This window comes from Cannabis sativa, chromosome 5 (genome assembly GCF_029168945.1).
Source record: "Cannabis sativa cultivar Pink pepper isolate KNU-18-1 chromosome 5, ASM2916894v1, whole genome shotgun sequence".
Classification (NCBI taxonomy): domain Eukaryota; kingdom Viridiplantae; phylum Streptophyta; class Magnoliopsida; order Rosales; family Cannabaceae; genus Cannabis; species Cannabis sativa.
The window spans coordinates 76131879-76148545 of record NC_083605.1 but is presented as its reverse complement, the minus strand read 5'-3'; the positions used below and the strand labels follow the sequence as shown (position 1 = coordinate 76148545).

At 31.4% G+C, this 16667-nt stretch overlaps 1 protein-coding gene across 1 annotated transcript; it reads left to right on the top strand.

Moving 5' to 3' along the window:
* The first annotated feature begins 5884 nt into the window (after positions 1–5884).
* Positions 5885–8490, top strand: LOC115717105 (cytochrome P450 78A9). Its single transcript, XM_030646048.2, has 2 exons — positions 5885–7005; positions 7617–8490. Exons 1-2 carry the CDS (start codon positions 6004–6006, stop codon positions 8238–8240), a joined length of 1626 nt encoding a protein of 541 aa, XP_030501908.1. The 5' UTR covers positions 5885–6003; the 3' UTR covers positions 8241–8490.
* The last annotated feature ends 8177 nt before the right edge of the window (positions 8491–16667 follow it).

The following is a 16667-nucleotide window of genomic DNA, read 5'->3' as shown; positions in this document are numbered from 1 at the left end:
TTGATAGTCATTTATATATAGTAAGTAAGATATTTAAAAAAAAAGAAAAAAAGTTGTGATGTGTATATCTACCGAGCACAAGTTATTGTATAATTAAAAACAATTTATCCATTGTTCATAAGTAATAGCTTAAATTTTTTTAGTGTGATGTAATAATATTACATATTAACTAATTAATAACTTAGGAGTTTTGAGTTTCAACTATGACCTTTTTAATATACACTCCTAATTTAGCTTAACAATTAATATAACATAAGAGTTTTAATTTGAGGCCATTATTAGAGAATTTATACCTTATTTAATATATGAGGTTATTTTCTTTAAAAGAAAAGAATCTAATACATATCTACCTTCAATAAAAAAAAAAAGTTAGAATAATATTTTTTAAAAAGCAGCTAGTTGTTAATAAAGCAAATAAAAGAATAAAGAAAAATATCATAAAAGTTGAACTTGAATATAAATCTCCATTATATATAATAATAGGAATTTGGAAGAGGTATATACATATGATGATAGAAGTTATTACATTCCATATATATTAAGAAATATTCCTAATTTTCTTTCTTATTTTGTATCTCGAAAAATATTATAGATCTATACATATGATAAGAGACAAAAATACATTTTTTTTTACAAAACAAAGACAAAATAGTTTGAAAATGTATAATAACATCTTATAATATAGTGTAAAACTAGCTTAATATCATCCACATTCTTTATTGTTATCACATTAATACCACCACAAAATAATAGTTGAGAATCATGGGATTCTATCTCAAAACCAATTGGCAATGAGTGGAGTAGTCCATGTTCTTATATATGGCTCAATTATCTACCATTTATTCTATGTGGGACAATATCCACAATATTCCCCCTCAAGATGGTGGCTATTTTTTTGCTCACCCAATCTTGAACCGTATCAGAGTGGACATGGTCACTATCTGTATAGGTACGGATCGGATATGATCACTTGCCCGCAAGGGATATGGCTCTGATACCATGTTGAGAATCATGGGGTTCCATCTCAAAACCAATTAGCAATGAGTGGAGTAACCCATGTTCTTATATATGGCTCAATTCTCTACCATTTATTGGGACAATGTCCACAATAATAACATCTTATAAATTTAAAATTTTAAGTATTTATATTATAAATGATACAAATTTAATAATTTTTTTGACAATATAAATATCTAAATATTACTAAGATTGTAATTTTTATCTAATTTTAATAGTATAAACTCTCTTAGTGTTCTAAACAAGACAAATCCAATTATAAACAGGGATAGAGGTAGAGATGGGATTAAGGGGGGCCAAAACAAAGAAAAAAATTTAAAAGGGGCCAAAATATAAATTTTGAAAAAAAAAAAACAAAGAAAAGTACAACAAAAAAAATAAATAAGGTTTTATTAATATTTGGGGGCTATGACCCCCTTATTACAAAGGGTGGCGCTGTTGCATGCAAGGCCTAGATTCTAAATAATAAAAATGTATATTAATTATTTTCGAATTTTATTTTAACAAATTTAAAAACTAAGTCTAGTTATACATTTAAGATCATTTACAAAATGTATATTGACGTAATAGAGTGGGATTTGGCCGGTTTTGGGTGCATAAGTGGAGCATACTCTTTGTTATTATATCGTTATTGGTACAATTAAATATCGAGTCTCATATAATTTAATATAATAACTTTTAAAGAATATCACTGACCAGTCACAGAGCATTATTTTTAGAAAGTGCTAGACACTATTAGTACCCAATAGTCTATGTGCAAGTATATCCCTTATAATATAGAGTATTACTATTAGACACCAATAGTACCTAACACTTTCTAATCGTGCCATTTTATAATTAATTAACGATATATATGCTATAAAAATTATCATCAAAATTTTTTGACTAGGTGAGACCGTTGGTAGCCTTAGGGCAAAAGTGTGACAGTCAGTAGTCCCGTAATCCGTAAGGGGAAATACCGGGTAAGTTGTGCAACCCCACATCGCCTGGGGAAGGTCAAGTGGGATGATTCTGAGACTGTGTAGGTATGGGACTACACAGTTGAAGAGAGCTTAAATGGATTGATTGGTACTACCTATATCAACAAGGTGCATCTTATTTTTCGGTAGTCCATCTCGAAAGAACTCCACAGTTAAGCGTGCTGGCCTGGGGCAATTTTAAGATGGGTGACCTCCTGGGAAGTTTTCCCAAGAAGTGTGCGAGTGAGGACAAAGTATGTTGGAAACACTCGTGTTGATCTGTAGGATCAGTCATCAGTCCAGGAAGCAGCCAGAGTGGCGTACTCGTGTATAAGAGTCATTAGTCCGTCGGTGTAAGGGCCCAATGGAGGCTTGAAGCGGAGACGTTACAAAAAGGGTCCTACCACTATAAAAAAATCTTACTTTTAGTCACAACAAAATTTGTGACTAAAAGTGAAAAAGTTGTGACTAATTATAAATTATCATTCCTATATTGTGACTAAAAGGTCCGTGACTAAAAGTATTAGTCATAAAAATTACATTTGTTGTGCACTAAATGTAATTTTTAGTCACAATACTCATTATGACTAAAACTAAATTAATGACAACTTGTATCTAAATGTTATATTTTAGTCACAAGTAATATTTTATTGTAACTAAAAGTTATATTTGATAAAAAAAAATAATATTGTGAGTAAAAAATTATCACTAAAATTAACAGTTTTTAGTACTATAAATTGAATTTGATTTAGTTGTGACTCCTCTTCAATTAGACCGTCACGTGGGCATGTCCCTTGTTTTATTCTAATTTCTAATAATATATTCTCTTATGTAATATTATTATCATTATGTCCTTCCCTTAACCAAATATGAGAATATGACATCATCCACCACCAAAAAACAAAAAAGAATACTCGTGGCTCATATCTCTTTGTGCCAAAAACATATATTTTTATCTAAGACAAAAATTCAGTAATTATATTAATTATATAAAATAGAAAATTACATAAGAAATACACAAATAAACAAAGAAAAATATATAAACATGTGAAACTACACAAAATAAAATATTTTTGTACAAAATATTCAAAACGCTAAGAATATAAGATTAATTTACGGTATAAATATTTAAGTTTAATTTTCAGTAAAAAATAAATATTTAAGTTTAATTTTTAGCGGTAATAATACTTAAGTTATATTTCTAGAACTCTGTAGATACCTAACCGTTAAATATTAAGTCATTAAATTCACGTGTCATTTTTTTATTGGTATATTTGAACTAATTTTTTTTAAATAATTAATAAAAAATTAATGACTTTGACCAATCAGGAATTACCACATGGTAATTTACTTAACTAGATACCTACAGAAGTTACAAAATTATAATTTAGATATTATTACAATAAAAAATTAAACTTATATTTATTTGCAACTGAAAATTCGACTTAATTATTTATACCGCAAATTACTGAAATATAAATACAAAGTAACAAAATTATAAATGAATAAATTTGTACCTATTAAAAGTTTATATGATATGATCTTGAAATATATATATATATATATATTTTTGTATATGTACATTTTTTTGTCAACTCTATCAATTTCATGGAAAATTCATTTGAGAATAAATTAAAGTAACAATAATAAAGAAAGTATATGGTCAATGAGAGCATTCCACATATACAATATTATTATTAAGTATCATGCATTATAATATATATATTTTTTTTAAATTACTCCATATATTATTTTTTATTTTTTTTTTTAATTTATAATTTGGTTCAGTAATTTTTATGTGGATTGATATATAAATTTTAGTTGCGATTTAGGTTGCTCTGTTAATTGCTATAAGAATTTCTGTGTAGAATTCTATCAAAATATATATAAAAAATATATATTTTAAAGTGTAAATTTTTTTTTTCTGTTTTATTTTTTTTAGGAAATCATGCATGTATTATAATTTAAAGTATATTAAAACAATTGAATTAAATTTATTAATTTCCCTCTCAAAATTTGAGGGATGAATTTAATAAATGTGAATAGTCCCACAAATTAAATAGTGGGTAATTGTATAGGCAATTATAGTCACATTTAATTTATTAGTCAACATATCACGATCAATCTTCTAACCACCATTTTGTTCTAGGTGTAATTAAATAATGTTGGATGAATTTTTATTCATAAAAAGTAATACTAATGTTAGATTATTAAGAAAGCTAATAAGATTTTTAGTTATCTCTATTATTATTGGTTCACATCATTTAGGGAGACTCAGATTTGTATTGACAGCGAGTTATATATGTAACGCTTTCGCTTTAAGATTTCATTGGTCGTATTTTTTTACGTGCTCATGACTCTTGTATACAAGTATGTCTCTCTGGTTTACATTTTGAAATGACGACTAATCCTGCAAACGAACACAAGTATTTCTAGTGTGCTTTGATCTCACTCGTACATTTCATAAAAAAACTTCTCAGGATGTCACTCATTCTAAGATTACTCCAAGTCAAACATTATTAATTTGAAGTTCTCAAGTGGTGGGCCACCAAAAACAAAATGTACAAGTCATCTTCAATTGTGTAGTCTCGTACCTACAGAGTCTCACAATCGCCACACTTAATCTTTCCCATATGATATGAAATTACATAGCTTACCGAGTATTTTTCATTACAAATTACGGAACTACAAACTGTTACAAATTATAACTAAACAAATCATTTACTTTACTTGTCACTACATATATAAATACTTTTCAATAGTATGCATTTGTCAATTTTATTTGTAACTTACAAAATTATAAATACACTTCAATATTAAAAAATAAATAAATTTAAAACAATTTTAAAAAACACAACTTTTAATATTTCTTTTTCAAATTTTGTTTTACACATTATTTTGTATATATTATAATTATTTTAATTTTCATATATGTTTTAAATAATTTTTAATTTTAAATTTAATAAGATTTCATATATTTTCTATTTTAATTTTATTTTAATTATATAAGTATTTTTTAAAAAATATGAGAAGGAATAAAATTTAAAAAATATTAGAATGAAGTGTCTTTTTTGATGCAAATAAAACTTTTTTACAAATAAATATACTAAAATGATAAAATTTTGAGAATTGGATTAATACCATTTAAATCTATCAAAAGCATACTAAAATAATAATAAAAAAATTAGTTGTTAAACATAATAATAAACTGTGCCTATTGCAAAATTTTCATTTAAATTTAAGTGTAGTAAAATTAATTAAGTTGTTAAGCATAGCCCTCAAAGTTTTATATGGTCTTGGCCACATATTCTCAATACCCAATCTTCCACATCACCATCACACATGAAAAGCAAAATAAAATTAAACAATTAAAACATTACTAAATTATAAAAAAAAAAAAAAAATAGAATTTCTTGTTTCAAAATTTTTAATTGGAGGTTGTCTTTTTTCTCCAATAAAGCCCGCCAATTTTCCTTAGGTATGAATGCAATTTAGTTCAGGTTGTGTTTTGTTATTACCATTTAATTTCTGTAACATAATTTTTGAATGTTTTAATCTTATTTTTATAGCATAATTTTGAGTATTTTAATTTTATTTACGTGAATTAACCAACAAATTATTTGAGTCAATAAAATAGAAATATCTCAATTAAATTATGTAAACTATTTTAACATATTGTTATTAATAAAATTACATAATTAATTAATAGAAAAATTAAACAATCAAACTTTGTTATTAACGAGATGATGTAATTTATTTGGACCTTTCATTGTAATTATATACATGATTAGAATTAAGAACCCATATTATAACCCCGCCGTCAATTAACGATGGCGGCTCTACTTTTTAACTCTTAAATACTGACGTTACCGTTATAACGTCAGCAAACGTGTTTTTAACGGTACTTTTCTCTCTCTATATAAACCAACTAACCTTCACTTCTTTACTTACTACCAAAAAAAAAAATCTTTCTTCTTCTATCTCTCTAAAACGAGCTCACTCAAGTGAGTCAGTTCCTTTTTCCACCATGGAAACAAAATTCGAAAGCTTCTGGTTTTTAGCTCTAGCTTCAAAATGCTCAAATTTCTCTTCCCAAAATACCCTCCTCATCTTCTTCTTCACTTTCATTATTTGGATATCAATCGCCGTTTTCTACTGGGCCCATCCCGGCGGCCCAGCTTGGGGTAAATACCGTTATAATTACAAAGCCCAAAAGCCCATTAAGAAAATTACTACTACTATCCCTGGTCCGCGAGGTTTCGCAGTAATAGGAAGTCTCAATCTCATGGCTAACTTAGCTCATCGCAACCTAGCCGCTGTTGCTGAACGGCTCGGCGCGAAACGGCTCATGGCTTACAGTATGGGTGAGACACGTGTCATCGTTACTTGCAATCCTGACGTGGCTAAAGAGATTTTAAACAGCTCGGTTTTCGCCGACCGACCCGTTAAGGAATCGGCTTACGGTTTAATGTTTAATCGGGCTATCGGGTTTGCCCCGTATGGAGTTTATTGGAGGACACTGCGACGAATCTCGGCCGTACATCTGTTCAGCCCGAAACAAATCTCGGCCGCTGAGAAACAGAGGTACGGAATCGCTTCTCAAATGGTTGATGCCATTTATAATAAGAGTTTAAGAAACGACGAGGGAGTTTGTGTCGTTCGTGATATATTTAAACGGGCCTCGCTTCATAACATGATGGGCTCGGTTTTTGGGCGCGAATATGATTTGGGCTCGGCCCAGAATGAGGAGAGTGAGGAGCTTGGTGGGCTTGTGGATGAAGGCTATGAGCTTTTGGGTAAGCTTAATTGGTCTGACCATCTTTCTTGGGTTAGTTCGTTTGACTTTCAGAGAATTCGGGTCAGGTGTTTTGAATTGGTTCCGAAAGTGAACCGGTTTGTGACCCGAATTATTGATGAGCATAGAGCCAATAATAAATCAAATAGAAGTACTTATGACTTTGTTGATGTTCTTCTATCTCTTAATGGTCAAGATAAATTGTCAGACTCTGACATGATTGCTGTTCTTTGGGTAAGCAATAATATTTCTCTTATTGTCTTTATAGTGTTTTTTCTTAATTATATATGAAAATTGACATAATAAATTAAAATACTAATTAATAATAATTAGTTTGATATTTTTAATGAGTACTTTCTAACCAGTAATATAGTACCACGTGGCTCCAAAATTTAATCATGATGGTAAAGTGTTTCATTTTTAAAACTAGAGTGCTATTATCACTCTTTTATTACAATTTTTTTTTAGTTAATTTCTACATGTTTGTTATGCTTATAATATTATTTTTGTAAATTTTTAAAAAATTTCGAATAGTTACCTTTGAAGTTTTTTGAACGAACGTGCTAAATTAGAATATCAAAAATTCTATTTTCTGGATTGTAAACTATTCAAAAATTTACAGAAATAATACTGTAACTATAACCGAATACCGTTATAAAAAATATTTTAAAAAAATATTCCAACATATAATTTCAGACATAAAAATTACTAAAAAATCGTAATAGAATATTATAATTAGCACTTATATTTATGAGCGAATAAAATATATTTTGATAGAGACTAATTTATGAAATTAATTATATATTTTTATTTTTATTGACTAATTTTAATTATTTATTGAACAGGAAATGATATTTAGAGGAACCGATACAGTGGCAGTTTTAATAGAGTGGATACTTGCGAGAATGGTACTCCACCCTGATATTCAATCAAAGGTACAAGAAGAGCTTGATCGAGTTGTGGGAAGATCAAGACCGTTGAAAGAATCAGATATTACATCATTGATTTACTTATCTGCGGTGATTAAGGAAGTATTAAGGCTACACCCACCGGGCCCACTTTTATCGTGGGCCCGTTTAGCAATCACAGACACTATAGTTGATGGATTTCACGTGCCTGGTGGGACCACAGCCATGGTCAACATGTGGGCCATAACTAGAGATCCAGATGTTTGGTCCGACCCATTAAAGTTTGACCCAGATAGATTTTTGACACGTCATCAGGAAAATGACGTGGATTTCTCAATAATGGGTTCAAATCTAGCACTGGCTCCATTCGGGTCGGGTCGGAGGACATGCCCGGGAAAGGCATTGGGCCTGACAACAGTGACTTTTTGGGTGGGTACACTGCTCCATGAATTCAAGTGGACCGGGTCGGATCTTAACCCGGTGGATCTTTCTGAAGTGTTGAAACTTTCGTGTGAAATGGCAAAGCCTTTGGGTGTGAAAGTTTGTGTAAGGAGAAATTAATTAACAATAATAATGAAGCCAAAACTTAAGTTATACTAGGGTGGTCTAGTAATAAATAACAAGAGAGATGATGACCTAATAAAAGAGAAACAAAAACTGTAAATACAGTATATATATATATATGTATTTTATATATGAAATATATATGTATGTGTGAGAAGTATACATACGTATTATAAGTACCTATAGTACGTACTATATTAACGTGTGACAATAATATATTTGGTGAAATGAGTAGTAATTTTTCTTCTTTTCTTTCTTATCAATGTGGTTGCTATATATTATATTATATAACGTTTATGGCTAAATACCATTTTGGACCTTGTGTTTTGCAAAAGTTACAGATTGGACTCTGTGTTTTGTTAAATGACAAAATGGACCCTATATTTTTTAAAATAGTAAAAATAAGACCCTGAGCTTAATTTTTGACAACTTTTTTTTTAATACAACAATTTGAAGACAATGCTTAATACGAACAGATACAAAAAAATATAAACAGTTTTGTCATAGCACTTTTAGATCGGATTATAATTAAACTTTATTTTGACAAAAAATTAATTCAGGGTCCTATTTGTACTATTTTAGAAAATACAGAGTCCATTTTGTTATTTAACAAAACACAAAGTCCAATTAGTAACTTTTGTAAAACAGAGGGTCCAAAATAATATTTACTCTAATAAAATATTGTCATACTATATAGTAATAATTCTATACCATTTTAATTAAGTTACCAAACTATATATATATATATAACAACTTATGGAATATATAATATTGACTAAATTATACAAAAGCTATAGCTTGGTAGAATTGTATGTGCTATATATATACATATGTATATTATGTATATGTATCACATGTGATAAATTTATTATTGTAATATCCTTCTCTCCTTTTGTTTATCAATATAGACGCTTTATATTATATTATTAATCATAATCATGTATGATCTCTCCTATTTATATTAATTAATCAAAATATTATGATCTATTAAAGCTAATTATCGTGGCAATCTTATATATATATATATATAAGTTAATATCTATGGTACGATATTAAATTAATTTATAGGATTATAAATTTTTAATATATGCATATGGGACATTTATAAGTACTACTTAATAGTACGTAAGAGTACTACTTATAGTACTATAGCTAGTAATACTGCCGATATTAACGCAAATAATTAACAATATTAATATTTCATTATTAAATAATTAATTATATATTATTCCTTAATTAATATATACATAGTCACAAAAATTAAGTTTGTATATATATTCCATGCATAGAACATATTAACTTATTATATAAAATCGTATAATCTCTTTATATTTGTGTCTATATATATATGTAATGAAACCATATTATATATCTATAACAATATATATATATATATGGTTATGGCCTGTACGTACGTAGTTCACATATATATGAACTAAGTAAAAGAAGATTTAATGGACCACTTAATGATATATATATCTTTATATATTAAAAGTGTCTATTTAACGGCATTTCTTGGTTTAACATTTTTGGTTTAACAGAATATACTTAAAAATAAAAGAATATTCTGTTAAATTTAACGATTAGTTTGATCTCCCGTTAAAAAATAAACCCAATAATTAAACCCAAAAAATTAAACAATCTTTTAAATAAACAATCTTTTAAATATTAATAATCTCTTTTAAAATTAAAAAAATCATCTCCACATATCTCTCTAACAAACCTATCTTGGGAGAATATTAATAAATAAAAAAAAAGATGAAATGGGCTGTAATTAGTATTTACCTTATATGTTTGTGCTTATTTTTAGTTTTATTTTTAATTTTACCACCAAGAGGAGAAAGTTAAAAAATATTAGAATATGAAAATATTATTGGTGCTTATTAGTAATTTGCAAAGAGTGTGAAAGTCTATAAATATATAGTTGTGTAATTATTATTAGATATGATATGAGATAATAGAACTTTTTTCAATTAGAAGATTAATGTACATTTTACTATTAATAACATACATTATTATAACACAACTATGTTTTACTTACTAAATATACTAATACATATTTTATTTTTATAAAACAAATCGTTCAAATAATTATACTATTTTAATTATTAATTAAAATAAAAAACTAAAATATTAAATAAAACTAACACTACGTGGCTTGGCACATAACCTAGTATATATATATAGAAGAGTGGATTATTGAAAGTGTGGATAAGTTCAAAGAAATATTGGCTTTGCTTTCTTTGAAATGTTCAAATGAAAATCTTGACAGGTGTCCATATAAATAATATCTATAAAAATAGACTACCATATGCATGTAATGGACTATATAAATAGTAGTACTATATTATATATAATATATATAAGAATATAATAGCACTTATTATACTGTATATATTCAAAAGCGCATTCATTCGTCCACTAATTCAAAAAAGCATATATATATATAATCTCATTACAATATAACGGGGTGTTTGGAATGAGTTAATGCTAATAAAGGAATGGTAATGTAAAATATGTTTTGAAAGTTTAGCCTTTGAATATTATTCCCCTAGTAATATAACTACTCTTGAAAATAGTAATGTTGATACTTTAAAAAATAGTAGGATTAAATTATTATTTTCCATTATATTAAATACCAATAATATTATCATTTATTATATATAAACAAAATATTACGATATATATTTAGTTTGTGAGATCGGTTTTTTTCAACTGAGTTATTTTTATGTTATTAGCTACAACATATGTATATTCATTATATATAAATTTTATGCGAATGGTGTACATAAATGACATAGCAAATAAAAATAAATAATTTAGTGATAAAATATATAAAAATATTCCTTTAATTAATAAAAAATACAATAAAATTTAATATTTACTAATTGATAAATAATTATTTTATTTTGTATATAATTAACATTAAATCAATATAATAAAAAAATATTTTTATTTTAATTTTTAAAATAATATATAAGATTGATGTACTCAACCAAATAATGTAATTTAATTAATAGGAATATGATTACATATTACTCAACATAACCAAACACAGTTTATATATTCTTCTATAATTATATTCTCTTTCATAATATATATACCCTATAATTAAATTATATTGAACACCTTATACCAAACGTCCATATATAAAAGGAACTCTATAAATATTATATGCATATAATTATTTAAAATAATAAGTTTGCATGCGTAAATTCTCCTTCTTGAATTTATAGACAATATAAGCTATAATCTCATGTTAAAATTTTAATAATGGAATAAATATACTATATTTAGTATGATTTTATTAAAAACAAAAAAACGTACATGACTCATATTAGTTTGATTTTAGAATCAATATGGAAAATGTTTTCTCCGCCCATTTCAACCATGAGCCAGAGTGCAGTATTTATATTAAGTGAAGGTTGTTACAAAAGAGATGAGTAGAGCAACAGCTCTATACAGGTGGCAATGCCAATTTCCAATGAAGATTACATAGGAGAGAATATCCTAACAGAATTGAAAAAGGTGTAATCGTTAGTCCAAGATTCTTGGACCACAACAGAGGAATGACATCTGTCCATAGAGAGGGCTGTAATCGACAGTATGAAGGAGCACACTACATTACCAAAGGTCTACACCAGATACCATGAATTTCTATTTCTCAACACCTCCCCTCAAACGAAAGGGTGAGATCTTCACTCCAAGTTTGTCCACAAGAAATGAAAATCTGGAATTGGGTAGTCCTTTGGTGAACAAGTCAGCAATCTGATCGTGTGAGGGTATATACCTGACTTCCAATTGTTTTTGTAGCACTTTGTCTCGAACGTAATGAGCATCAATTTCAATATGCTTTGTCCTAGCATGGAAGACCGGATTGGATGCTAAAGCACTTGCACTAATGTTATCACACCAAGTGATAGAGGGCAGTAACAGAGGGAATTTGAGTTCTTTCAGCAGTGATTCTACCCAAGAGATCTCAGCTGCAACATGTGCTAGTGCCCTGTACTCTGACTCCGTGCTTGATCTGGACACTACAGCCTGCTTTTTAGAGGACCAAGAGATTAAGGTTTCACCCAAATATACACAGTACCCTGCAACTGAGCGTCTGTCATCAGGACATGATGCCCAATCGGCATCAGAGAATCCAGTTATACTAAGTTTATTGCTGCAACTGATATGTAGTCCAAGTGTCTTAGTTCCCTGCAGATATCTTAGCACCCTTTTAACAGCATTCCAATGAACAACAGTGGGACTTTGTAAGAACTGACTTAGCTTATTGACAGTGTAGGCTATGTCAGGTCTTGTATGGCAGAGATACTGAAGAGACCCAATTATGCTTCTGTAAATCGAGGGATTTTGCATGAGTTCTCCATCATTTATCGACAGAGTTTTGCCAGCAGTGATTGGAGTGGGACACGACTTGAGGTTGCTCATGTTAACTTTCTTAAGTATATCTTCGATATACTTTGTCTGTGTCAAATATAACCCAGTAATGTCTCTGAAAACTTCTATTCCAAGGAAGAAATGCAAAGGTCCAAGATCCTTCAATGCAAACAGCTTGTTCAATTTGCAAATGAAGTTGGACACGAGTTTTGGATCACTCCCAGTCACTACTATGTCATCGACATAGATAAGTACAAGAATAACAGTTTTCTCATCTTTGTAAAAGAACAATGAAGTGTCGGCCTTGGAATTCTGAAATTTCCATTGAATGAGTGTGTTCTTGAGCTTGTCAAACCATGCTCTAGGGGCTTGCTTTAAGCCATAGAGAGATTTGTTGAGATTGCACACCCAATTTTCTTTCCCTTCTTCTTCAAAACCTTGAGGTTGAACCATGAAGACTTCCTCTTCCAAGGTGCCATTTAGGAAGGCATTATTAATGTCCAATTGTCTGATATCCCAGCCTCTTGAAACAACAATTGTGAGAACAATTCTCACAGTTGAGGCTTTTATCACAGGGCTAAAAGTCTCACCATAATCAATCCCTGGTCTTTGATGAAAACCCTTTGCAACTAGTCTTGCCTTTAGTCTTTCAATCGTACCATCAGCTCTCAGTTTGATTTTGAATATCCACTTGTTCCCTATTAAGTTTTGATGGGCAGCAGGAGGTACCAAAACCCAGGTACGATTTTTCTTAAGGGCAATTACCTCTGTGTCCATTGCACCTTTCCAGCCAGGGTGTTTGAGGGCTTGTTCAACAGTATCTGGTTCTGTGAGTGTAAATGGTGAATTTTTGGATGTGGTGAGATATGTTCTTGGCTTAAATATACCAGCTCTTCCTCGAGTCACCATAGGATGAGTTGGTTGTAAGGCTGTTGCTAGAGTTGGTTGAGACTCCAAATCGGGTTCAGTATCTGTATGAGTGAAATCAGTGGCTGGTGTAGGGGAAGAATTGTGAACAGGTTCGATGACAAATTCATTGGTTGGACTAGAACCAAAATGATCATCAAAAGCAGCACCATAATCACGATAATCCTCCCCTGCATGATCAGAAACTGGACTATTTTCAGTGAAATGCATGTCTAGTGAAGGAGAATGCACCTGAGGTGACGTTGGTGATGCATCAGAGGAGGCTTCAGCAGAAGGATTGACAGAACCAGAATTTGGAGCATGGACATTGTCAAATGTAAGGACTGGAAGACTAGACTAGGAAGAACTGTGCACAATGACAGATTGTGGTGTGTGGTAATTATTGAGAAATCCCTTTTTAAAGGGAAACTCAAGTTCATTGAACACAACATTGCGAGAAATGTAAATGCGACCAGTGGGAGTGAGGCACTTGTAGCCTTTGTGAGCATTGCTATACCCCAAGTTCACACATTTCAGAGAATGAAACTGAAATTTGTGAGTTTGGTAAGGGCGTATGCAAGGGAAACATGTTGTGCCAAAAGTCTTGAGAAAAGCATAATCGGGTTTATGGCTAAACAAGATTTCATAAGGTGATTTGTGGCCAAGGATAGGAGTGGGAAGTTGGTTTATCAGATATACAGCAGTGTCAAATGCATCACTCCAATATTTGAGTGGCATTTGTGCTTGAGCAAGCAAAGTAAGGCCCATTTCGACAATGTGCCTATGTTTGCGCTCAGCACGGCCATTTTGAGCTGAATCATGGGGACACGGATGTTGGAATTCAATTCCATGTTGATGCACTAGAGCAGTAAAGGGTTGGTATTCACCTCCCCAGTCTGTTCTCAAACTTTTAATTTTCTTATCAAACTTGTTTTCCACAAAGTTTTTAAACTGTATGAACGCATTTAATGCTTCGGACTTGGCTTTAAGAGGATACCACCAAGCAAATCTGCTATGGTCATCCAGGAAATGTATGTAGTATCTATGATTTATATTAGATGCAATGGGGGCAGGCCCCCACAAGTCAGTATGCACAAGTTCAAGGACAGTCTTTGCACGATTAGATGACAGCTTATGTGGGAGAGCATGGGACTTCCCATATTGACATGCATCACAGAAAGTTGGCATTTCATTTCTTAATTTTCTTACATTAGTGGACTCTAGAACAAGATTTAAAATCCTGGGTGATGGATGGCCTAAACGTCTGTGCCAAACATCTATTCTAGACACACGATTTTCATTAGTTTCACACTGGTTTACACTAGATTCAGCAGAAAAACATGCAGGAAAACAGGTTGACACAGACTGGTTTTTATTTGTGGACTTTGTATGAGTTGAACCTGTGGTAGAGTGATGATGAAGGGGTGTTTCCAGTCTGTACAATCCATCTCTAAGCACTCCTTGAAGCACCACCTTCTGAGTTGTTTTGTCCTTCACCAAACAAACATTAGAATGAAACTCAATTAGGACATTGTTATCACTGGTAAGTTTCGAAACACTAATCAAATTTTTAGCTATTTGAGGAACAAGTAACATTTCTTTTAATAATAGATGTTTGCCATCATTTGTGTCCAAAACACCACTACCAATGTGAGATATAGTGAGTTTAGATCCATCACCTACAACAACTGTTTCCTTACCACCATATGGCTGCTTCTGGTTTAGTGAGGAACTATCTGAGGTGATGTGGTTGCTGGCTCCACTGTCAGCAAACCAAACATCGCTCTCCAAAACTTCAGGACTTGCAACAAAAGCATTGTGGTTGTTCTGTGATGATTTGTTTCCTCCATTTGATTGATTAGGGTCAGTTCCCATGAAGTTTTCATCGAACCGATTGTAGCAAATTGCTGCAGAATGGCCATATTTGCCACAAACTTGGCAAGTTGGTCGAGTTGTATTGGCACGGCCTCTTCCTCGAAACCTGCCAGAGCTTCCACGATTCCCAGAGAATCGACCTCCACTTCCAGAAAATTGATTGTGATTACTGTGATTGTTAGCACCACGCCCTCGACCCATGGAACTGGATCCATGGTTGTTTTTAGCAGCAACATTTGCCTGAGGAGTTGTGGAATTGCTGGTTTTGCCATTGATGGTGAGAGTTTGTAACCTCTCAATTTTGCTATCAAAGCTCAAGAGAATATCTTGAAGCTCTTGCCATGATGTGCTTGACCTTCCTTCGATTTGAACCACGATAGAGAGATACTCAGCGTCAAGTCCAGACAGAACGTTAGCAACCAAATGCGCTTCAGGGTACGGGTCACCTGCAAGAGCAAGTATGTCAGACCAGTTTTTCTTTTGTCGAAGGTACTCACCCATTGGTGTAGATCCTTTGCGTACTGTCTGGATTAGAGTCCTGGTGTCATCCATTTTCGACTTGGAATAGGCACCATATAGGCTTTCCAAAGCTCTCCAGAGACCAGCTGCAGAAGTAGAACCCATAACTTCTGTAGCAATTCCTTCAGTCATCGAACTATACAGCCACCCCATGAGGAGTTGGTCGTTGATTATCCATTGTTCATACTCTGGATTCGTTTCGAGCTCCCCTTCATACTTAGCTTCACCAACGACTGGTACAAATTCTGGTGGACACATTTTAGTGCCATTAAGGTATTCATGGAGTCTATGCCCTCGGACAATGGTGGATACCATGGTTTTCCACAAGGTGAAATTATTTCTGTCGAGTTTTAATGAAAAGGGTTGGTTAAGTGTTGTAGGTGGCTGAGAGAAGGTGTTGGGAAGCTGGGACGGAGCTGCACCATTTCTGTTGGTGCTTACAGCAGAGGGAGTCTGTGACCCTCCTTCGTTGATTTGCTGTTCTTGAGGAGTAGCCATTGACAGAGGTCAAAGAATGGCTCTGATACCAAGTTTGATTTTAGAATCAATATGGAAAATGTTTTCTCAGCCCATTTCAACCATGAGCCAGAGTGCAGTATTTATATTAAGTGAAGGTTGTTACAAAAGAGATGAGTAGAGCAACGGCTCTATACAGGTGGCAATGCCAATTTCCAATGAAGATTACATAGGAGAGAATATCCTAACAGAATTGAAAAAGGTGTAATCATTAGTCCAAGA

Coding starts and splice junctions, on each gene's coding strand:
- LOC115717105 (XM_030646048.2), top strand. CDS start 6,004: ATGGAAACAAAATTCGAAAGCTTCTGGTTTTTAGCTCTAGCTTCAAAA. Junction 7,006..7,616: donor ACATGATTGCTGTTCTTTGG/GTAAGCAATAAT, acceptor TTTATTGAACAG/GAAATGATATTTAGAGGAAC.